At 44.7% G+C, this 24,538-nt stretch overlaps 1 protein-coding gene across 2 annotated transcripts in view; it reads left to right on the top strand.

Annotated features, from left to right (window-relative positions):
* aspa (aspartoacylase) overlaps positions 1 to 24,538 on the top strand; it is a 135,060-nt gene that overhangs the window by 13,951 nt on the left and 96,571 nt on the right. For both annotated transcript variants that reach the window (XM_077231924.1, XM_077231923.1), the window contains exon 2: positions 9,406 to 9,601. In XM_077231924.1, coding sequence (XP_077088039.1) covers positions 9,406 to 9,601 — 196 coding nt within the window. The remainder of the gene's footprint in view (positions 1 to 9,405; positions 9,602 to 24,538) is intronic.

Below are 24,538 nucleotides of genomic sequence, written 5' to 3'. Positions count from 1 at the left end.
GTATCGCTGGGGTGCATTCTCACTCGTCTGCTCTGTACAAACCAATTCAAATAATGAAGCAAGGATCTGACCTTTGAGTAGCAATTAGTTTATCAGAAGACAAAGATGAATCATCAAGATGTTCAAAAACTTTTTCAGCACTCAGAAGAATGTGGATCTAGTTCATCCTGTGGAGCAGCAGAAGACAAATTGGTTAAATCAGCATTTACAAACAACGTATCACTTAAATCCACCTCCTCTGAGATATCATCAGGTTTAATCATAGAGCGTGTAACCACACATGCTGAAAACACATCAGGGTGCTTTACACGTCAGTAGTAGCAGCAAGAGGTGGCACGTTACAAATTCAGGTGGCACATTTGAACAACTCCACACACTGCCTCCAGCTTAATCGTTTCCTAAGTTGAAATTTACGTCAGGAATTGGCAGAGACGAACGAACAACTACCATCACGTTCCCTGACACCAATTCAGATTTCAGGTGAATTCTGTGTAACGGAACTTCTATAACTCCCATTTCGAAACCTCGAACTAGAGCAAAAGTACTAGTAGCCGTCTTCTCATACTATGGTCATACGCCCTCCAAAATGAATGATAAAGCAGCCCCAGTATCTCGAAGGATGCTTACTGCCACAAACTCATTTGAACTAGAAATGGACAGTTCCATTATTCAGGAACGGCCCATATCCAGCCTTCTCTGACTGAATCACGGAGTCAGATGAAAAAAACATATTTTTAATAAAAATCACCTGAAATCAAACAAACAGACTTTGGACTGGACTTCTTTTTAAGAACGGGACAGTTTGCAATTAAATGTCCAGAAGCTTTACAATAAAAGCAAGCCCTGTCATGACAAGGAACGATTGTTTTATTGCCAGATGACTTTTTAGAACTTAAGACAAATGAAGCAACAGGAGACCTGTCCCAAGACTTCTCATTAAACACTACTTTATGCCTCAGCACAAAGTCATCAGCTAACGTAGCAGCCTTGTGAAATGTCTCAGCTTTCTGTTTGTTTATATATGTAGAAAGAACAGCAGGTAAACCTTTTTTAAAGTCTTCCACCAACATTAGTTGACGCAACTGATGATGGGGGTGGTGATGGCGCAGTGGATAAGACACAAGCCTTTGGCGTGAGAGACCCGGGTTCGAATCCACTGTGAGACACCAATGTGTCCCTGAGCAAGACACTTAACCCCTAGTTGCTCCAGAGGCGTGCGACCTCTGACATATAGCAATTGTAAGTCGCTTTGGATAAAAGCGTCAGCTAAATGAATAAATGTAAATGTAGTTGACGCAACTGTTCTCTGCTTTGTTCTGCTTTTTTTTTAGACGCGCACCATAGGAGTGTAAATATTAATCGATTCGTATCGATGCATCGATTATACAGCCGACGATTCGATGCATCGATGCGTCCGCAAGAGTATCGATTAATGTGTTTTTTTTGCCGCCTGTCTATTTTCAGCATCCGCTCATATGCGTACAAACGATTGTTGTTATGCACTGGGCTAACGTAACTAAACTGCCAGTGTGAATGCACCGTCAGTCACTTAGTCGGCGAATTCCAAGCTAGCAGTTACTAACGTAAACTAACAGGCGCTAACGTGTACAAAAGGCTACTTCAACAGCTTTCTTGAAAAGTCTAGGGTGCTTTCACACCAACTCGGAACGGAACGGGCACGGTTCGAATGAAAAATCTCTAATTATGTAAACGCTGTCTGTCACGCTGACCCTGGTGCGCACTGGAGTACCAAACCCGAGACTGCCTGGAGGAGGTGCGCTGAGTTCGGTTGCACTCGAACCGTGCCGCGGCTCGCGTGAATGTGAAAGCATCACGGACTCGGGTGCGCACTTGTTCAGGAAGTAAGTGACCTGCGCATGCTTTTTAGCTGATTATGATGTATTTAGTTAAATAAAACACATGTAAGGGCTGATAGTGTTGATAATTTACCTTGGATAAGAGCGAGAGAGAGTCTGCAGTGTATTCACACACACATAGCGCGTGGACTCAGGGCAACACATTAATGGAAATCCACTGTCTCCTGCGTTTGCAATCAGCAAAAAGCCAAATGCGGCACACAGTAAACCGGTGTTGTTCACTCAGCTGTGCATAATAGCACCAAATAAAATAAAAAACACAATATATTGACCCGCGTTTTGTTTTCTATCATGTGTCGTGCACGTTTGCGATGACGTAAGATGCACGGAAACACACCAGGATTCGATAGAATCAAGTTTTGTACTGTATGTAGTAACTGTTATATTTGCTGTTTTGCAGTGCATTGAGCACAACATACACATTATGTGAATAGAATACTGTTCCTGTATTCTCAATAAAAGGCAAATTATAAAAAAATTTGTTGATTTATTTGAAACTTAATAGATATCATGTAAAAATATCGATTATTGAATCGTATCGAATCGTATCGCGGGGAATTCTGAAGTATCGAAAATAATCGAATCGTTGGCTTAAGAAATCGGTATCGTATCGAATCGTCATGAAGGCTCCGATTTACACCCCTAGCGCACCATCAATCAAACAATATCTCTTTCTCGTGCACAAACTCCACATAAGTCTGATCAGAAAGTTTTATATAATGTCTGAAACGCTGTCTATACGCCTCCGGAACTAATTCTCAAAGGCTTTTAGAATAGCGGATTTCACTGTTTCATAATCTGCTGCTTCCTTACCAGTGGACACGCATTGTAGTAAACACCAAAAATCTACAGGCCACTCTAAAGTAATAGCAACTCTCTCAAAATGACTAAAATATTTCTCAACATCCCTTTCGCAAAAAGGAGGAACCATCCTCCGATTTCGACCCACATCAAACTCAGAGACAGTGGTACCCTTCTTAGCGGTCATTTCTAATTCCATTAGTTTTAATGCAAACTGATGATCCTATTCAAGTCTTCGTAATTCTAATTTTGCATTTTCGAAGTCCAACTTTTTTTCTTTCAGAGCCAATTCTCACAAACGAAAGGCATGATCTCCCACAAAAGGATCATCTGTTTCCTCTACTAAGGGCCTTTCTAAAAAACACAACTTAACAAGATTACTTTTCAGTACTGCGTGCATATGGTGATGCAAAACTGTGTGAATTTCGATTTAGTATGCACTCCAGAGGGCTAGGTGGCAATGTGAAGCACTGCCACACAACAAGTCCGCGCGCCTGCGTACAACCTTCCTTCTACTTCTCTCCCTAGTAGCGCGAAATCAAAACATGGTGAAGCGAACAGCAAAAAGACTCTTGTACGTTTATCAGAGCTGCTAGGGCAACTTGAAGGTCCGACGTATGGAAATAATGCGACATGTTGGTTGTTATTTTCCTGTACTGGCGCATGCCTGTGACGTGAACACGTACGCGACGAGAGCCACCGTGAGCAGATTTGCGTTTTTACCATTTAGATGGGAACGTTTATGGCGACGGTGGAGCATTTTTAAGATATCCACTCTGGAGGGTGGTTTTACTTTTTTGCGTTTTTAAGCCCCAAAAACGCTGTCGCAGTGTAAACGAAAGGCACATCTGATAAAGTATTTTTACGTTTTCACCCGTGAGCATTTTCGTGTAAACAGGGCCTTAGACTTCCAATCCCAAACCTACATGATCCACCACAGGTGCAGGCAATCAGTTCCTAATAAGACAAAGACACAAACAAGAACATTGTCGCCCCCTAGAGGACAGACAAATCATTACACAGAACAAATAAATCACAAATACATGCAGATGTAACAGTAACATTGAGTTGTTGGAAGAACGCTTTCCAGACCGATAAGTGAATTGGGCACCCGATCAGAGACGATGTCCTCAGGCAGGCTGTGGAAACGAAATGCTGTACAGCGGTCTCTAAGGCTTTGGGTAGTTTGGGTAATGGGATCAGTCGACATGCTTTAGAAAAGGTAACAACTACAGTTAAGATGGTGGTATTGAATGTGAAAAAAAAGTGAAAGGGACATGTGAAGGCCAAGTATGGTAACCTATACTTGGAATTAGTCCTCTGCATTTAACCACACACATTAGGAGCAGAGTAGTGAGTATTGAAAACACACACACTGCAAACCGTGACACATCCAGAGCAGTGGGCAGCCATTATGCTGTGGGCCCGTGGAGCGATTAGGGGTTTAAGTGCCTATCTCAAGGGCATCTCAGTCATTTCCTGAATCGAACCAGCAACCTTTGGGTTAATAGTTGGACTCGCTAACCAGTAGGCCACTACTGCCCTGTGATATTGGGAGGTCAGTGGTAAAGTCAATGGTAATGTGAGACCATGGTTGTCAGGGAATGGGTAATGGTTGAAGGAGACCGGCAGGCAACAGAGCTTGGTTACAGCGCAGGTGTGACAATTATTTATTTATTTGTCTTGTCATACAGTTAGTATGTTCAGTAAGGGAATTGAAGTAAATTAGAATGTCATCGATGTAAACAATTACCCATCAATTCAACATGTCTCTGAAGACGTCATTGATGAAGGATTGGAAGACTGACGCACTGTTGTTCCCATCCGAACAGTATGGCCAAATATTCATCGTGCCCACTGCTGGTGGAGAACGCTGTCTTCCATTCGCCCCCCTCTCGGATGCAAATGAGATTATAGGCACAGCGAAGGTCAAGTTTGGTGAAGTATTTTGTAGTTCTAAGTTGTTTCTGGGCTGCGGGAAGCAAAGGTAAAGGCAGCAGGAAAAGCACAGTTCGTGACACACTGCATATGCAATGTACTGTGAGGCGCTGCAAAACATACACATTTACATTTACATTTACATTTACATTTAGTCATTTAGCAGACGCTTTTATCCAAAGCGACTTACATTTGAGGATTAAACCAAGCGAGTCATCGTGGAGAGGCAAAAACAACGCAAGAAGTGCTCAGAATACAAAGTTCAAACATTGCTCGGAGTAGCATAAACCAGACAAGCGAAGATTTCAAGAGAAAGGTTTTTTTTTTTATGTTAAGTGCTCACGGAAGAGATGAGTTTTCAGTTGTCTTTTGAATGCTGTCAGGGATTCTGCATTACGGACGAGGGTGGGTAGGTCATTCCACCAGCATGGAACCGTGAATGAGAATGTTCTGGACAGTGATTTTGTGCCTCGCTGTGAAGGCACCACGAGCCGTCGCTCCTTGGCCGATCGTAGGCTTCTGGTAGGGATGTAGACCCGTAGGAGCGAGTGAAAGTAGGAGGGAGCTGAGCCGGTGGACAATCTGTAAGCAAGTGTCAGCGCCTTGAACTTGATTCGAGCAGCGAGTGGTAGCCAATGCAGGGAGATGAACAGCGGAGTGACGTGGGCCCTTTTGGGCTCGTTGAATACAAGACGAGCAGCAGCATTCTGGATCAATTGTAAGGGTTTAGTTGCACATGATGGAAGACCAGCTAGAAGAGCATTGCAGTAATCAAGCCTAGAAATAACCAGGGCCTGTACAAGAAGCTGTGTTGCATGCTCAGTTAGGTAAGGCCTGATCTTCCTGATGTTGTGCATTGCAAACCTGCATGATCGAGCTGTCTTTGAAATGTGATCTGTGAAGGTTAGCTGGTCATCAAAGATTACTCCAAGATTTCTGACTGACCATGATGGGGTGATTGAGGATGAGTCTAACTGGATAGGGAAGTCGTGCTGTAGAGACGGATTGGCAGGGAGAACAAGAAGCTCAGTCTTTGCCAGATTGAGCTGCAGGTGATGTTCCTTCATCCATGCCGAGATGTCCGCCAGACAGCTAGAGATACGTGCAGCTACTGTGGGATCGTCTGGTTGAAATGAGAGGTAGAGCTGGGTGTCATCAGCATAGCAATGGTAAGAGAAACCATGTGCCTGTATGATGGGTCCCAGTGATGTGGTGTAAATGGAGAAGAGGAGGGGTCCAAGGACTGACCCCTGGGGAACCCCTGTGGTCAGTCGATGTACTTTGGATACCTCGCCTCTCCATGCGACCCTGAATGACCTACCTGTGAGATAGGACTCAAACCAGTGGAGGGAAGATCCAGTGATGCCCAGTGATGAGAGGGTGGACGGAAGGATCTGATGATTCACAGTGTCGAAGGCAGCAGACAGGTCTAGGAGAATGAGAACTGATGATTTGGAAGCAGCTTTGGCGATCCGCAGGGCTTCTGTGACTGAAAGTAATGCGGTCTCGGTCGAATGCCCTTTCTTGAAGCCAGATTGGTTAACATCCAGCTGGTTATTCAGAGACAGGAAAGATGATACTTGGTTGAAAGCAACTCTTTCAAGTGTTTTTGCAATGAAAGGTAGGAGAGAGACAGGTCTGTAATTCTCTAGAAGTGATGTGTTTAAAGTTGGTTTTTTAAGCAGTGGGGTTACCCGAGCCTGCTTAAATGCTGTAGGAAAATGCCAGTATGGAGGGATGAGTTGATGATGTGTGTGAGTGCTGGTAGAAGTGTGGGAGAGAACTGACTGCTAATGGTTGTTGTTTTGTTAGTGAAGAAGTTAGCAAAATCATCAGCAGTTAGCGAGGAGGTGGGTGGTGGTGGAGGTGGACAGAGGAGTGAGTTGAATGTCTTGAAAAGTGTTCGTGTGTTAGAGGAGGAGTTGATCTTGTTGTGGAAATATGAAGCTTTTGCGGCATGAACATCAGCAGAAAAGGAAGAGAGCAGAGATTGGTTCATACTCAGGTCAGATGTATCTTTTGATTTGCGCCATTTCCTCTCCATTGCCCTGAGTTTAGTCCGGTGTTCCCGAAGAACTTCAGATAACCAGGGGTTAGAGGGGGTAGCGCGTGCTGGCCTGGAGGAGAGAGGGCAGATAGTGTCTAAAGAAGAAGTTAATGTGGAGCATAAAGTATCCGTTGCGGTATTCACATCTAGAGATGAGAATTGTGAGGGTGAGAGAAGAGAAGATGACACAGCAGAGGAAAGACGGGAGGGAGACGGGAGGGAGAAAGTGAGCGCAGGTTTCGTCTGAAGGTAACTGGTAGGGGAGTTGGTGGAGTGTGGATAGTGAGTTGTAGATTGAAAGTAATGAGGAAATGATCTGAAACAAGGAGAGGTTTCACCAAAATGTTGTCTGTGATGCAGTTGCGTGTGTAGACCAGGTCCAGTTGGTTGCCTGACTTGTGAGTACCTGTGGTGATGAGCCGATTGAGATCGAATGAGGCTAGGAGAGAGATGAAATCTGTAGCATACGGCTTCTCTAGATGAATGTTGAAATCGCCAAAGACTACAAGTGGAGTGCCGTCCTCAGGGAAAGAGGACAGCAGCACATCCAGCTCCTCAACAAAGCTTCCCAGTTGACCTGCGGGGCGATAAATGACTACAATCTTGATCTTAAAGGGGGTTGTAAGTGTAATAGCGTGATATTCAAATGAGTTGTTATTGCATAGAGAGGAGAGAGTTGAGTATTTCCAATTGTTAGAAATGAGAATACCAATCCCCCCACCCCTACCAGACTGGCGAGGGGTGTGAGAGAAAGAGAAGTTGTTAGAGAGAGCAGCAGGGGTTGCTGAGTCTTCTGGACGGATCCAGGTCTCAGTCAAGCCCAAGATATTAAGAGTTGAAAGAGATGCAAAGGCAGGAATGAAGTCAGCTTTATTGACTGCTGACTGACAATTCCATAGACCCATAGAAAGAGAGAGAGGTGTGTGTGTGTGGATGAGAGAACGGGACGCAGATTAGCAGTATTGCGCTGCCTTTTGTGCGTGATGAGAGTGCGTTGTCGGGAGACAACAGGAATGTATTGAAAGCACATGTTGATTAAGGGAAATAGAGTACAAGTAGGAAAGGAAAGGGAGAAGAAGATACTTAAGTGCGTAGCTGGTGTCGTTGCTCGGTGGAGTCGCACAGGTAGAGGTCTTTACCCGAGTCGGTCTTCACACGAGGAGGCTGAGCGCTTCCGCTGGCGCTTCCGCGACAGCGCGCGCACTACATAGATATAATGCGTACTAACGCCTGAGTGAGGACAGCTGTTTCTGCCCAGCAATTAACACAGCAAACGCAAATCACCCGAATAATGGGAGAGGAATCGAAACTAGCTGTTGGACAGCGCTCACTTAAGTGCTATACAATTTAAACTGCAATATTATTCAGAGCGGCTGTTATATAAAGTGGGAACGCGTCTAATTAAAATACAAATTTGTGAGAAGGCAAAACAAGAAAATAACCAGAGAATCGAAAAAAACATTACCTGCTGGTAGATACTACACTGAAACAACAGGAGAACTGGATATTCAGAAAAAAACGACTTGCGCGCTCTTGTCTCGTTCACGGACTGACCGCTTGTCCTGGCCTTGTTCTGGATCTCTTCGACTTTATATCTGTTTTACAGTTGCTGTTTCTGCCCAGCAATTAACACAGCAAACGCAAATCACCCGAATAATGGGAGAGGAATCGAAGCTAGCTGTTGGACAGCGCTCACTTAAGTGCTATACAATTTAAACTGCAATATTATTCAGAGCGGCTGTTATATAAAGTGGGAACGCGTCTAATTAAAATGCAAATTTGTGAGAAGGCAAAACAAGAAAATAACCAGAGAATCGAAAACAACCTTACCTGCTGGTAGATACTACACTGAAACAACAGGAGAACTGGATATTCAGAAAAAAACGACTTGCGCGCTCTTGTCTCGTTCACGGACTGACCGCTTGTCCTGGCCTTGTTCTGGATCTCTTCGACTTTATATCTGTTTTACAGTTGCTGTTTCTGCCCAGCAATTAACACAGCAAACGCAAATCACCCGAATAATGGGAGAGGAATCGAAACTAGCTGTTGGACAGCGCTCACTTAAGTGCTATACAATTTAAACTGCAATATTATTCAGAGCGGCTGTTATATAAAGTGGGAATGCGTCTAATTAAAATACAAATTTGTGAGAAGGCAAAACAAGAAAATAACCAGAGAATCGAAAACAACCTTACCTGCTGGTAGATACTACACTGAAACAACAGGAGAACTGGATATTCAGAAAAAAACGACTTGCGCGCTCTTGTCTCGTTCACGGACTGACCGCTTGTCCTGGCCTTGTTCTGACAACAGATACACAACAGATGTTCACATGTTGATTGTTTTATGAATTCTTTTGAATCAGCTGGAAAGCTTTATGAAATTCTCTGCATTATTTTTCTGTCCTCTCTTGCTTTGTGTGCTTGTTATATGTATCTCTGTAGTATATGTTATTCCTAGTATCAACAAAGTGTATACATTTGGTGGTTTTATGGAATAGGAATATTTATGGAACCTTTTTTTTTCTAACTAAGCAGTTGGAGCAGTAAATAAAATATTAATCTAAGTCATAATGGTCCCTCAAGTCTCTAGTTTAGATTTGTCTTTAAATAAGTAAATTAGATATTATTGATTTAATAGCTGCATCTTTTGTCATTCACTTATCTGTTAAAAGAGTTAATGATTTGTGTGCTTATTACTGTAATTGTTAATTAATATTGATAAGACACTTTCCATCCACAGTGCTCCAGATGTTCAAGGGCTGCCGTATGAAGTCCAGAGGGCCAAGGAAATCAATCAGATGTTCGGGCCCAAAGGAAGCTCAGATGCATATGATGTCATCTTTGACCTTCACAACACAACCTCAAACATGGGCTCCACCCTCATTCTGGAAAGCTCAACAGACCTCTTCAACCTTCAGATGGTGCATTATATCAAAGTAAGAAACTAGTAACAATTATACTGTACAATGTTATTAAAACAATTTAGCATTATATTTTCATTGTTTTAAAAAAAATTAATTAAGAGTTTTATTCAGCAAGGTACAAAAGTAGCAGTAAAGACATTTATAATGTTACAAAAGATTTCTATTTTAAATGCTGTCTGTACTGACTAAGCCCTAAACGAAGTCTAGTACTGGTTGCTAATACAGCGGATTAAATTAGACGTGTTCACGTTTGTCCTCACTTGTATCAAACATAGACTTCCGTAATGTTACTATTCTCTAGCAAGTTTATTTTCCTTTGCATATATCATACAGCGGCAATATATTTACTCAAAATACATGTAACCAAAACACCGAACTGCTTTGTTCACCTGTAGGAAAGACACTAGGCACAGTCAAAAACGGTTTGCTTCCAAAAAACCGCCACACTGTGTCTGGGTTTCCTCTAAGTTAAATGACCTGCCCAGCTGGGTCAAAATCAGCTGAGTTACAAGCACATACAAAATTACATAGAATAATACAGAATGAATATGGCTCATACACTCCAGCCCCTAATTGCGTCTGCCGGAGCAATTACACCAAATTCAAAAGAGCCACGAATACCAAAATATAGTTCAAAGGAACCAGTTACTCTTTAGCTTCATTAAGTAAGCATATATTAGTTATGGGTAGTTCCATGATGTTTGTCTTGGTCTTCAGACGAACCACACGTACCAGACCTCTCTTTTCAGGGAAGGTTTCCAGGACTCTTCCTAGCATCCATGACCCACGTGGTGCTGTTGAGTCCACAACCATGACCAGATCTCCAGGAACAAAATTCCTTTTTCCCTGGTTCCATTTTTGACGCTCCTGTAAAAGCGGTAAGTACTCGAGGATCCACCTCTTCCAAAAGAGATCCGAAATGTACTGGGTTTGTTTCCACCTTCTCCTTGCGTAAACATCCCTTTTATTGAACAATCCTGGTGGGAGGATTGGTTTTCCTTTGAGGAGTAGCAGATGGTTAGGCGTCAACGCCTCAAGATCGTTGGGATCCTCTGACAATCTTGTGATGGGGCGATCATTAAGCATAGCTTCAGCCTCACAAAGCACGGTATGGAACCCTTCATCATCCCAGGTTTGTTGACGGAGCACAGAGCACAAGATTTTCCTGCTCATCCGTATCATGCACCACCGTGGTGTGACCCAGCTGGGGGATTTAAATTCCACTTGATTTCCTTTTTGGACAAGGCTCTTTCAATGCAATCATGATTCGAAGAGGCTAAGGCTTCTCGCAACTCCCTTTCTGCACCCACAAAGTTGTTGCCATTGTCAGATCTCAAGTGCGAGACTTGTCTTCTTCGACAGATGAACCTTCACAACGCGTTGATGCACGAGTCTGTGTCAAGAGAATAGGCCACTTCCAGGTGCACAGTCTATGAAGCATAATCAGCAGGGTTCAGAGAAGTGGGAACGTATCTCCACTTCTCAATTTCCGAGTTGACCCTGATGGTGGTTACTCTGTTTGCTACAAAGGATTGAAATCTTCGGTTCTAATTCTTTATGTACTTAAGAACTGATGTGCTGTCAGTCCAAAAGCAAGTCGTCTTTAGTGCAAAACTGGAGCTCCGATTGAGCATCTTGTCCACTCGTACTGCAACAGCGGTAAGCTCTAAACGGGGAATGGTGACAGTCTTCAAAGGGGCCACCCGGGCTTTGCCAAATAAGAAAGTAACATGAATCCTCTCATCCCAAATCCTGCAGGCTTCACACATCTGTGGATCTTGAAATATGCCACCCTCTCAAGATCTGTCAGCCATTTGTTCCCCTTCTGCTGGAAAGCTTGGAGGTATTGGATCGTCCCAATCACACTTTGTCCTGCATAACCCCTGCAACAGCAACTTGGCCGGGAGTATTAGAGGTGCCAGGAACCCCAATGGATCGTAAATGGAACTGATGATGGATAACATGCCTTGCTTGGTTGCCGGCTTACCCTTGACTTTCAGCTTGATTTTGAAAGTATCCGTCTCGATACACTACTGCAAACCCAAAGCTCTGTCTAACGGCAGCTTATCCCTATCCAGATCAAGCTCATGCAGGTTTTTGGACTTATTTTTTTTTGGACTTGAGATCCTCTGGGAGGCTTTGAAGCACTTCTTGGCTATTACTAATCCATTGAGTGAGGGTAAACCCTCCCCTCCCGCAAATGGTTATAAGGTTCTTGACAATGGTGACTGCATCCTCTTCAGAGGGCAGACTCTTCAATAGGTCATCCATATAGAAGTTTCATTTGACCGTTTCAATCACTTCTGTTGGAAAGTTAGCCTTATTGTCCTCAGCGTTTTTTCTAAGAGCAAGACAGGGGACACTGGGTGATGAAACCGCTCCAAATAAAGGGTCAGTCATGCGATGCTCTACAAGACCTTGCTTCAGGTTACCTTGAGGCCACCATAAGAATCTTAAGTAGTCCCGGTGTTTCTCTGCCTCCTTAACCTGGTGGAACATAGCCTTTATGTCCGCCATTACAGCCACTTGTTCCTGTCTGAGCCTCATAAGAACTCCAACTAACGAGCTGGTGAGGTTCGGTCCTTGCAAGAGCTGACTGTTGAGTGAGATCCCTTTGTACTCTGCTCCACAGTCAAACACCACTCGTAGCTTTCCTTTCCGTGGATGGTACACGCCGTGGTGTGGAATATACCACACCTTCCCTGCTGGCGTTTCCAACTGATGCTGTGGCACTTCTACAGCATAGCCATTTCTAATAACATCAGCAAGAAAGTTGTTGTACTCTCATTGAAAGCTTGCGTCTTTCTGAAGTCTCTTTTTTTGACCATGAACACGTTGCATGGCAACACCAAGGTTGTTTGGCATCGAAACATCTTTCCCTTTGAAAGGCATTTGAAACGTGTAATGTCCGCTTTTAAACTGAGCAGAGCTTTCCATTAATTCGACAAACTTCTTTTCTTCCCTTGGCATTTCTTCCTTTTCGACAGAAGCTTGCTCATTGAAGTCATAGTTGTACTGGCTGGTTAACAGTTCTTCAATTCTGTCAAGGGCAATTCTGTTGGCGAAAACTAAAGTGTGGTCACTTCCACAGTCACTACTTCCCTGTATCGGACCATTTATTACCCATCCCAGTTGGGTTCTGATCGCGTAGGGTCCTTCACCTTCACGACTGTTAATCACCTCCCAAGGCTCCATCAACTTGGAGGCGTTTGTGCCAATTAATAGGTCCACGTCAGCATTTATATGGGGAGTTTTTACATCCTTTAAATAATGCCATTTTCTTAGCTCCCTTTCACTGATTATATTGGCTGTAGAGACAGGCATCCCTTTCTGGGTACACACTTTGGAAAGTGGATAAAAGCACTTACCAGAAACTCCTGAAATTTCCAGACCGTCAACAACGGAGCTTTCAACTGCGTTATTATGGCCCAAGGTGCGGATATGAATCTTGCATTTGCGCCCTTCCATGTTCAGCCTGTCAATGAGCTTCCTGGTGCAGAAAGTAGACTTTAAAGGTAGATTTTAGGTAGACTTTAAATATTTATTGCATTTAAAGACTGATATTATTACACACACGCAAGGTTTCTCACTCTCTCCCTTTCTGCCGTGCGCGCTACACAGTTTGGAGCTTGCAAGCTCTAGATTCCAGGAGATTTGAATTAATTTGCGGGCATCAGGGAGCCGCTATCAATATGCAGGAGACTCCCGGAACTTCCGGGAGACTTGGGATGTCTGCTATATACTCACTTCTGAGAAGTCCCGGAAAATGTGGACCAGACTTTTAAAAAAGGAGTCTTGAGTACAATTTAGCCTGCACTGGATGACTGTTTGACGTGACTTGACTGTTGACCGTTTCTGATTGGGAATTTTGCTCCCACTGACTGTTTGAACTATTTTTGCTGTGGATTACTGTCGGAATTACTGATTGTCTATTGAACTAGACTAATTTTGTTTCTTTTTTGTGACCCGTTTTTGTGGCTGGACAATTATTGAATTGAATTTTGTTTTTTCTTTTTTTTCTTTTCTCTCTAACCAAAAAAAGGCAATTCTGAAATACTTGAAATTGTGCATCTTGTGGTGAACATACATATTTGAAAGCAATTATATGTGTCCTGTCGTAGTGAATGGTTTGTGTTCTATTTAAGAGTTATTATATGGGTATTATTATTACTACATATATTATGTATTGATTACTGGTGTAAATCCTTATCTAATTAAGTGACGGGTTTTGTGAAAGAGATATCCGACCACACAAGATCTTTGTACGTTTTCTTTAACTGAAACTTAAATTAATGACAGAAATCCTGTCTGGCACCCCAGCATATAATGAGTGTGGGAAAACGTTACATAAAAGTGGCACCCCAGATGGGACCCAAATATTAAAAACTTGTGCGAAAGAAAATACACTCAAACCACCCTTCATCATTCAAACAACCAATTCTGCAAGCAAAATGGCTGCATCTCCAAGCAGGTCTCGACATTAAACGGCGGGAGATCAAAACCAAACTCCACCCAAGGCTTTTAAAGAGGATCTTATGGATGTTATGGCTTTAGATCAAGATGGAACTCAATCCTCTTTTCCTAGCAGTACATTGGAAGGTTTTCAGGCCCTTTCATCTCAACATAATCTGCTGGATTTGGACATAACCAGAAGTTTTGATCTCAGACCCCCAATATCACCGTCATCTCAGCCCTCATTAGGATTAACTGGATTCATGGACACTCTGACTCAAAAAGACACCTTGTTCACTGAAGTTGAAGAGCTTAAAGGAACACTCCACCGTTTTTTGAAATAGGGCTTATTCACCGTCTCCCCTACATTAAGATACGTGGGCAAAAGCATTTTTGTCTCAGTGCAAGCATTGTTTTAGTTTGGCAGCGCCGACGCTAGCTTAGCATAATGAATGGAATCCTATGTTGTCAGGTAGCATGTGTAGCCATAATCAGATGATCAGCGCAATCATGTGGTTTTAATCAACTAGATTCTAATTAAGTAAACACTCCTCCACTCTTGAGATTGTGACAAAAACAGATGTCATGGGACTTTTTAAGTTACCAATTCACACACGAAGCAAATGGTGCTGGGACTTAATTAAATTACCGACGCCAGAAGTGCCCCCGCGGCGTTTCTCTCTGATAAGTAATCACAGGATCCTCTGTCTTACCAGGGGCGCCTCTCTGGCCGGAGATCCCGTGGTGTCCCCTCTGCACGACACCTCACCAACACAGACAACCTTGTGTAATCGAACCACACTGGTCATTGTTATCCAGACTTAAAACTCATCAAATCCGAAGGACGCACACACATACACGGAACTGAAGACGATCAGGAGTCCAACGCGTGACTGACCACGCGACGAACTCTGAATACACACACACACACACACACACAAAGAGACAATCATTCTGAACCACGTGTAGTTAAACGTAACGTTTCAAATGTACAAATGTTTTCTGGTTGTTTTCAGGATTCCCTTGTGACTTAATTGATATAACTGTAAGCTTTTATGATATGTGAGCAGTCTGACATTCGTTTAATCACGAAAAATCACGTATCTGCATTTTACTAGCCCTAGGCATGTCGCGAGTGGAATGATTGGAATCAGAGAAATCAAATAAGATTGAATCACTAACCCAAAATGCAGTATGAGGCATACTTTATTAAATCCTAGTTTAGAAGTGTATTATTACTAAATTTGTGGTCTCTATGCACATGACCCAGAAGCCGTGTACTTCGCGAACCACGAGGTTTGCCGACACGCCTCCTCCCAAACGATTGGATCAGACGCGTACGAAAGGCGTGTCTCGAGCGCCTTCAAAACCAGGAGCGCCATGTCTCCTCTGTGCTAGCAGTCCTACGCCAGAGAGAGGTTCCCTTCTTCAACAAGAACTCCAACCGGAGCTCTTCGTTAGCTTTCTAAATTTCGTTTTAATCTAAGTTTTCTTTCCGTTATCTACTTCAGTTGATAGTTTTCCTTCGTTCAGTGCACTCACGAACGAAACGAATTTAAGATTAAGCATCCGTCGTACGAGCTGAAGAGATCGCAACATCTACCTCCGTCCGAACGAAACTTCGGACATTCAGCCTACGTTTCCTTTCAAACCAGCTGCACAAAAGGGGCCATATCAATGCAAGTATAATCTAAAATAGAATGCTGTTTTTAAGGTTGTCTAGAACTTCCTAAAAAGCCTTTGGGTCTCATTTTGAAGTAACTGTTTGAACTGTTCTGTCCTGAGAAGATTTCTCTCTCTCTCTCTCTCTCTCTCTCTCACCCTCTAACTTTCTCTCTCCAATATTTCGTATTGCCATCATTTTCTGTTTCGTTGTAATTGTTTGTTTTGCTATGCATATTTACTCCTGCGTGATTTTAAGTAGTTTATGTAATCTTTAGTCTTGTTTTATTAAATTCCATAATCCTTTGAATTGAATCTGTCTCATGGTTCCATACTTGAAGTCCCTGAAAATGTCGATATAAGCTCCAAGCTCTATTTGGTTTAACTATTGAAGTATCTAAAGTGCCTGACACGAAAATAACCTTCCTTGTGGCCACAGGAAAGTGTGTTTTCGTTGTGTACCGGCTAGTAAATTGTGATAAAGGAAGTCTTCTCCTCCACGTCCGCTGGACGGACAGGTTGTGTGATAACTGAACTTGAATCATATCAAAATTTACTCGCATAATTTATATGAATTTACCGACCCATATTAATAATTAATACGAACAATCGTGTTAATTGTTCATATACTGTGAGGTTTAGTCTATTCCCTATTTGGGATAATTTAATGTATGTAGACAATGAATATTCATGATCTGATGAATATTATTCCCCGTTTAAGCTAATAATTTCCCCAAAACAAGTCATTGTCGCTACATATTATGGTGGAAGAACGCGGGCATTTTCAAACTTCATTTTGAGACCAATATTCAGATTCATATTCATGTGTGTTTTGAGAGTTTAATATTGCGTACGTGCGTCTGCATTGTGTAACGTTATAGTCGACTCAAAAACTGAGCAAGGCAAAAGCCATGCCACACCGATAGTGCTGGAAAGAGGTCTAAAGCATTTCTTTTTAACACTACTGGATGTGATGAAAACTGCAGTCACAATATTTTAAAAGGCCCAGGTTAAGGAAAAGAAAAACATTTCTTTCGTTTGCCTGTGGTACGTTAATATTGTTCGAAGTCCTGTTTGAACGAAGAAATCTTCACTCAGGCGTATTACCGGTATATTTTGTGAACTGCGGGAGCGAGAATCCTCCCGTCAGTAAAAGATCCTTATTTTATATCGTTAGCAACGATAACTTCGGGTTTCAAAACGCTGGCTTAGCTACCCGGTGGAAAATCCCGTTTCATTTTCTGTGCAGACCGAGCACAAAGAGATCCGCCGTGATCTTCGTAAAGTATACTTGTCGAATGTGTGTATACTTGTATCGTGTAGAAATCTGTATTCTGTACGCGAGGAAACTTTGGATTTCCTTAACAGGCGCGCGTCAGTTTCAAATTACTACGCTCGTGAGTTTGGCTCGCGTGAGCGCGACACCGCCACCGCGTGGGCAATAGCAGGTAGGACCTGCTACCCAGTGCTTCCCTCCCGGTCGTACTTTCCTCCAAATTTACTGCGATGATTGTTGAATAAGCTGCCTAAATACATACGTGCATTTACAGCTTGCTAGTTCGCAAAACAATCCTCCTTTTGGGCTGAGACATTTTATTTTAAGTACAATTCACGGAAGTGAATTGGGGCTTGAGTCATAGAATTCCTCAGTCCAAATCACTGATAGCTCACGTGGAGACAGACAGACGCCCCCTCGCGGCGGCACTCCTCCAGGCCAGCTATCACTCTTCTGCTCAAACTCACTCGGTGTACCCTTCACTATTTCTATCTGTCTCGATGACTCAGTTCTGTTTTATTTTTATTTTATTTTTATTATCGTACTAATAACTTCAGTAGTATGGTGATTTATTATCAGAAATCATTCTGATTCCTCTGCAAAACAAACTCTTGTTTCTCCTTCCCCAGTGTATCTAGAGTTGATTTGAAACAATTATTATTATTTTATTTTTATTTATTTTGTTTTCCTCCACTATAAATTTCTCACATTTCAATCATTAATAGCCCCCTGAAAGGAAAGACGCCACCTAGTGGCAGATACCCTTCTCAAGCCAGCTATCAGCCTTCTACTGAACTTAAACTGTATGAAATCATTTTCATTTATGCTTTTCCAGAGGATTATTTTATAATCATTACGAATGACTTCAGTGTTGTTACGATTATTATAAGAAATCAGTCTAATCCTCTTTCAATCTCCCCCAGGCTCATTTGGATTTAAGTTAAACCAATTTTGATTTAAATTTAGATTGTGTCAAACAGTCCAGGTGAACCACAGAGAGGAAGTGCGCCCCCTTGAGGCTCCAAACCCACTACAGCGACCTACCGCTCCCATTTCCGGCTTCCACCTGCATTGAGTTATTGCTAACTTCCAATCGGGTTAGGTTATTTTTCAATAACTACCATCCTGTCTAATATATTTCTGTGCTATCATCAGTTGGCAAAAGCCGTTCATCTTTTATTTTAGTTTCCTGTCCAGGTAAATTAGTTTTTCTAATTTTGTTACTACCTTACCCCTCCTCAGGTTTATTGTAGTTTCTGTTTTACATACCTAAATTACTCAATTTGGTTTAAGAAGGAATATCTTAATTCCCTTTAAGCTCCCTTGTTCATTCCATTTTTTTTGTTGTATAGGTAAAAACCTCAGCATCTGCGGTGGATTGTGGGAGTCCTGGTTGATCTCGGTGGGCGAGTCTGCTGACTGGCGTCGCCGACACTGACCGTGCGGTGACTCTCGAGTTCTTTCATCTCTGCCACGGTTTGCGGCACGCAGTAAGTGACATCAGCAATCTGGTGCTTTGTAGGGTCAACCATCAAGCCATCGCACAAGTCAATTGTTGGGAACGGTGCACAAACCATAGGCGAAAGCGCCACGCCAGTTCGCTGGTGGGTTCTGGGCCCCGCCCACCTTTGCAGTGCGGTCGGCCGGTTGATACCTCGGAGATTACCAGGTTGTGTTTACATGTCACGCGCTGTTTGAGAGGGCGTAACCGTGACCAGAGCAACGAAGAGTCCGGAGTCACGGCGGTCAAGTGTTTGGCGGCGCCGGAAAGTTTGACCACGCTTGCTGGGTCCAGCTTGGTTCGACCTCAGTTCACCTCAGGTAAAAAAACAAACAAAACTGATTTGTATAAAACCCTGACACTTAATATAAGCCACAGAATATCAGACATTCCCCCGGATAGATTTTCTAAGCGTTTGGTTACCTCTTTCCCCCTAAGACACACCCTCTTAGTTCTTAGAGGTTACGCTACAGAGCAGGTCAATTCACTTAGGTGTTATATTCACTGCGATATTTTGATTTTGCTTTCCCCTCTCAATCTTCTTTTCCTTTGTTTCGTTTTGTTCTGTTGTGATTTGTTTCTTTCAGAGACCCCAAGGAAGTTAAACAATAAGAGTGACAACCAGGCAGCCTCTATTTTCGGGTCCCACGCTGACCTGCATAAATTGGCCCACCTAACTGTCTACGGCAGTTAGCCAAAATTTCTATAGACGGCACGGCCGTACTACGGCTCGTTAGCCTCAAAAACAAAACAAAAGCTTGGATTGGCCCTTTTTGTGTGTGTTTCTCTCGCCCTACAGTGAGCAAAAATGTCACGCGCTTCCAGTCCTGCGGCCCATTGGAGCAGTCTGGATGCTTGGTTAGGAGCCATGACAACCGGCTGCCTGCCCAAGGACGCTGGCGACCCAAAACCCCTGACCCGACAGGAACTGGACGCCGAAGTAGACCAGCTAATGTCCAACGACCCCACGCAGGCCTACAGCTCAAAGGAATGGAGCCGGATAATCGGAAGCCTAGCTCACAACTTAGCGGCACAGGCACGCTTGGCGGAGGAGGACAACGCCAATCTGGAAAAGGAAATTGCAGGACTAAAGACTCAACTAAAGGAGGCCCGCAAAAAGAAGGACCACACGCAGAAACGTCTGGATCAGCTACTTCTGGAGGCTGAAGCCAAGGACGAAACTCGCCCAGAATTACAAGAGGAAGTGGAAAGACTGCAAAAGGCCTTGGAGGATCTGCGCACGGACACAGACAAGAGGTTGCAGTCGGAAAAACGGACCATGGAGGAACTCCAGGACAAACTGCTACATGGCGACGCTCTGCTGAAAAGAGCAGAGATTGAATTAAAGGACAGAGAGGCCAAAGCCAAGGCCTGTGAAAGACATTTGCAAGCAGCCCGAGCTGAAATTAACGAGCTTGTCCAACAGAGACAAGATCTAAAAGATGAACTTGACATTGTCCACAGAGAACTGAAACATTCTTACAGACTGCAGGGCAACCTGGAGGGGGGAACACCCATCACTCCGTTTCTCCTTACCAGCGAGCCTGCACGTTTCAGCCAATCCCCCACAGCTGAAGGAGGGGAAGCAAGCCCACGGCGCGGCACCACTCTAGCCAGCCGCTACGAGCTCCCACCAGCTGAAGAGGAGCAGGGCCCCAGACCGAAGGGCAAGGCCATCGGTCACCACACTGCCCCCAAAGAACTGGACAAGCTTGCTAGAAACATCCCGACTTTCACTCCCAATCCAGCAGGAGGTCACGATGTACACTCTTATTTAAAAGACATTGATTTTCACTTACAAACTGTGGACAACGCCACTACTTGGGATAAGTTGTATCTTCTCAGGATCACTTCAAGCCGTGACGTGAGAAGCTTCCTCGACCGTCAACCAGAAACTGTCAAGATGGACTACCAGCAATTGCGGCAAGCTCTGATTCGTGAATTCTCCGATCCAGAATCAGACCAAGGTATCATAGCGGCAATGGACCTGAAACAAGCCCGGCTCGAAACGCCACAAGCGTACTACGGCCGCCTCCGACAAGCCTACTTCGGATCACGCAATGAGCCAGGCATGGAAGAGGACTGGAATTTCAAGACCCTGTTTCTGCGGAATCTCCACCCTACCCTCTCCCATCATCTGGGAGTCTTGGCTGAGCCAAGGACTATGTCAATTCAACAATTGCGTGACTTGGCTCACAAAGCATACACCAAACAAAGAACTATCTCTGAAAAGACTGTGAGCAACCCCACAATCTGCCCCGTCTCTGAGCGCCGCTCAGAGCTGCCCCTAGAGGGCGCACAGCACCCCACTTACAAACCTGTCAACAGAGAGTCAAGACCGTTTCAGGCCAACAGAGGTCAGCGCGGTCGTGGGGGTGCTCGCCCAAGGCAACAGAACGACCACTCTAGGCAATTCTGGGACCGGCCTCGCCCCTCCCACAACCAAACGGAAGGGGGCACCTGGGAAGCCGGCCGGCAACCCAGAAGGAGCCGACCTCCATCTCCCCGAACACTAAGCCCAGAGAGCCGGTCGAAGGACCCCTCTCGACGTGACACTGATAAGCTGCGGTTGGAGCCAAAATCCAACAAAAACAACACAGCCACGGTTGAAGCTGCAGAACTTCTGAGCGTGCTGAGAGAGTTTCTTCAAAAGAAACCTCGCAAGGATGACAAAGATAAACCAGACACCGCATGACTAAACCTTAGGCCTGAAGCCAACTCCACTCCCAACGTTCCTCCCACTGACAGCCCCACAGACACTGTCAAACAACAGACTATGGAACTCGCTGTTACATCACAAAGTGACAGCTCCACTCACTCCCTCCAACTGACAGCCCCCCAGAACACTGTTTGTCTGCCACAGACTAGTGAATTCATCGTTGCATCACCAACTGACAACACCCCTCACTCACTCCGGCTGACAACCGCACTTCCTGAACAAAACGCTGCACTTCCTGAACAAAACTGCAGCAGCGCTCACACAAAGGTACCAGACAGTGCTGTCTTGTTGATCTGCACCCACAACGAGCCACACGACACATACCCGCACTGTTTATCGATCAACACGCAAGACCCCACACCAAAACTCCTGGGGAACCTGATCGAAAAAGGAGTGGCACGCAAACTCTACCTAACCATCACTTTGGAAAAGGAGGTGAGAATTGAAGCCATGGTGGACACCGGCTCCGATCTCACGCTAATTTCGGCTCAACTCTTTGAAAGACTCAAATTTGAAGCTCTAAGACAAAATCGAACTCTTAACTTCCACACTTGTGAGCTGAACGTGCAGTCATACAGCCAAAATGACATTCAACTAAGAAACGTAGCTCCCATTCACCTGGCAATTGGTCCTATGAGCCTAGTACACCCTGTCTACGTTTCGCCAATGAACATTTATCCATTTCTCATAGGCAAAGACCTGCTGGATCGATTCGAGCCGTTACTGGACTTCAAACACCTGCAAGTTTGGGCTCAGGTGCGTGAACCCCTCCCCCTCCAGCCACACATGTCTGCTCAGCCAGAATGTCAGGTCACAGGGTTCACGGGAATTCCCTCAGCCAGACATGACGACCCAGTCACAACAGCTGATCAGGGGTCAAGTTCACTACTCTGTACTTTCAAAACCAGCCGAGGCTCTGATACCTACTGCCCTCAGGTCAGGACTGACCTACAACTGCAAGATATAACCACAACAGACATTATCCTAGCACTATGGGCAGACAACTCAGCCATCAGTCTCTCATTATTCAATGCAATCATTGACAAAACACCGGACCTGCCTTATACCAGCAAACGCACACGTTTCCCTCTCAACGCACATCCATCTTCCATGATAGCTGCAAAAGGGATCTGTGCTTTGAAATTAAAGTGGAATAACCGGTGCCTGACCCATTACTTCCTGATCCTACCGGATCCGGTCCACGATGTCTACATTGGAGCAGACGTTTTGCTTCGTCTCAAAGCTCATGTGGACATGCTCAATGAAGTGGTATGGGCCCCAATGACTTTACAACCACCTGTTCTCATCGATCATGAAAATCTACTGTCAGGGCAGACCATCCCAGAAGTCTGCACCCTAATTAACGAACAGAGAACAGTGATACCGGCCTATACTAAAGGGGTCACTGTACGGCTCATCATGCGACGTGGCCAAACCTTAAACCACAAGCTGGCTTTCTTCCAACCTTCACCTGAATGTGGAAACCTGGGACTCACACTCGAAGCCACACCCCTCACAGAAGTGTCATCTCGGGTAGTCTACATTCTGTTCAACAACTGCACAGCAACGAACATCAACATCCCCAGATCCTACAGGCTAGGATGGCTAGTGAGCCACGACTTTCATGACTTTGAACTTGTATTACCTATCATCGGGCCCATCCCACCTGCACTGATACCTGAAGGGCACACTGACAACACAGTGTTCACAGTACCCTTCCAACTCATTGCTATCACATCTGTCATGTCAGTAGCCAAAGACCAAGTGTGCAGAACTGAGCTGACAGAGGACCAACACTTCGCAGTGTACACAGTCACTCACCAGCCTGTCAGTGAGACTAATGCACCTGCTACACCTTTAAAAATCAACCCGACCGATGACACACCGACAGAGGAGCCATATCAAGGCTTTGAATCTCAAGTGCAGCAAATTCTACAAGATGCTGATGCGCTTCAGGACGACGCAGACCGCCAAAGCCTAAGACAAGTCCTTTATAAGTTCAAAGACTCCTTTGCCAAAGACTCGTTAGACTGTGGCCTCACCCACCTCCACACGGTGCGCATCCCCACGCATCCTGAGGCTCCTCCCACTTTCGTCAAGCAGTACAAAATTCCCATTGCCTCGCACGAACCAGTGCAGGAAATCATCGAATCCATGCTTGAGAAAGGTGTCATCCGTCCATGTAACAGCACCTACTCTGCCCCCATCTGGCCCGTTCTCAAACCAAATGGGAAATGGCGGCCCACCATTGACTATCGAAAGCTGAATCAACAGGTGCCATTATCACGGTGGCCCATGACACAGCTGGAACAGGAAATACCCCGAATCAGAGGAGCAACCATCTTCTCTACACTCGATGTGGCCTCTGGATTCTGGACTATTCCGGTGCACCCAGAAGACCAACACAAGTTGGCATTCACATTTGGCAACCGACAGTTCACCTTCAACAGATGCCCGTTCGGGTATGCCAACTCACCAGCTGAGTTCAACATCTTCCTGAACAAAGCCTGCCCAGACGCCAGGATGAGAGGTAACCTGATTTACGTAGACGATGTTCTCATGAAGAGCACGACGGTGGCCGACCACCTGAAAGAAATAGACTATGTTTTGAACCAGTTGTCCGCTGCTGGCGCTAAAATAGCGTTACACAAGGGACAGTGGTGTCGTACCAAGGTTAACTACGTGGGCCTGCTCATCGGACCCCATGGCATTGAACCACAATCAAACCGTATCCATGCCATTCAAAACATCAAGCCTCCCACTAACGTCTCCGAACTACGAAGTTTTCTAGGGGTATGCAATTACTCTCGACAGTTCATCGAAAACTATTCAGACATCGCCAGGCCCCTCACGGCTCTGCTGAAGAAAGATTGCCCTTTCGTCTGGTCAGACGCTCAACAACATGCCATGACAGAACTAAAAAGACATTTATGCACAGCTCCTTGTTTCGCTTACCCCGATCCTCAAAAGGAATTCTACCTGGAAGCTGGGTTTTCTGACCAATGTCTCAGTGCTGGCCTATACCAACGGCACGACCAAGACAAAAAGGTGGTCGCATATGCCAGCAAGACACTTCTCCCTCCAGAATGTAAATTCTCAGACTGCGAAAAAGCTTTGCTCTGCACAGTATGGGCCGTACAGCGTTTCTCCAACTACATTGGAGCACAGAAAGTTATAATAGACACTTGCCACCAGCCCGTAATGTTCCTCAACAGCCAACGCATCCGAGATGGTGTGGTAACCAATGCACGCATAGCCACGTGGTTAATGGCTCTCCAAGGACGAGATGTTGAGGCCCGATACGCACAAAATCACAAGTCGGCGTTGGGAAACGGCCTG

This window comes from Siphateles boraxobius, unplaced genomic scaffold, assembly GCF_051911475.1.
Source record: "Siphateles boraxobius isolate OS27281-9 unplaced genomic scaffold, OSU_SipBor_1 16, whole genome shotgun sequence".
Classification (NCBI taxonomy): Eukaryota; Metazoa; Chordata; class Actinopteri; order Cypriniformes; family Leuciscidae; genus Siphateles; species Siphateles boraxobius.
Note: the sequence above shows the minus strand (reverse complement) of the source record. Positions and strands in the feature narration are given on the sequence as shown.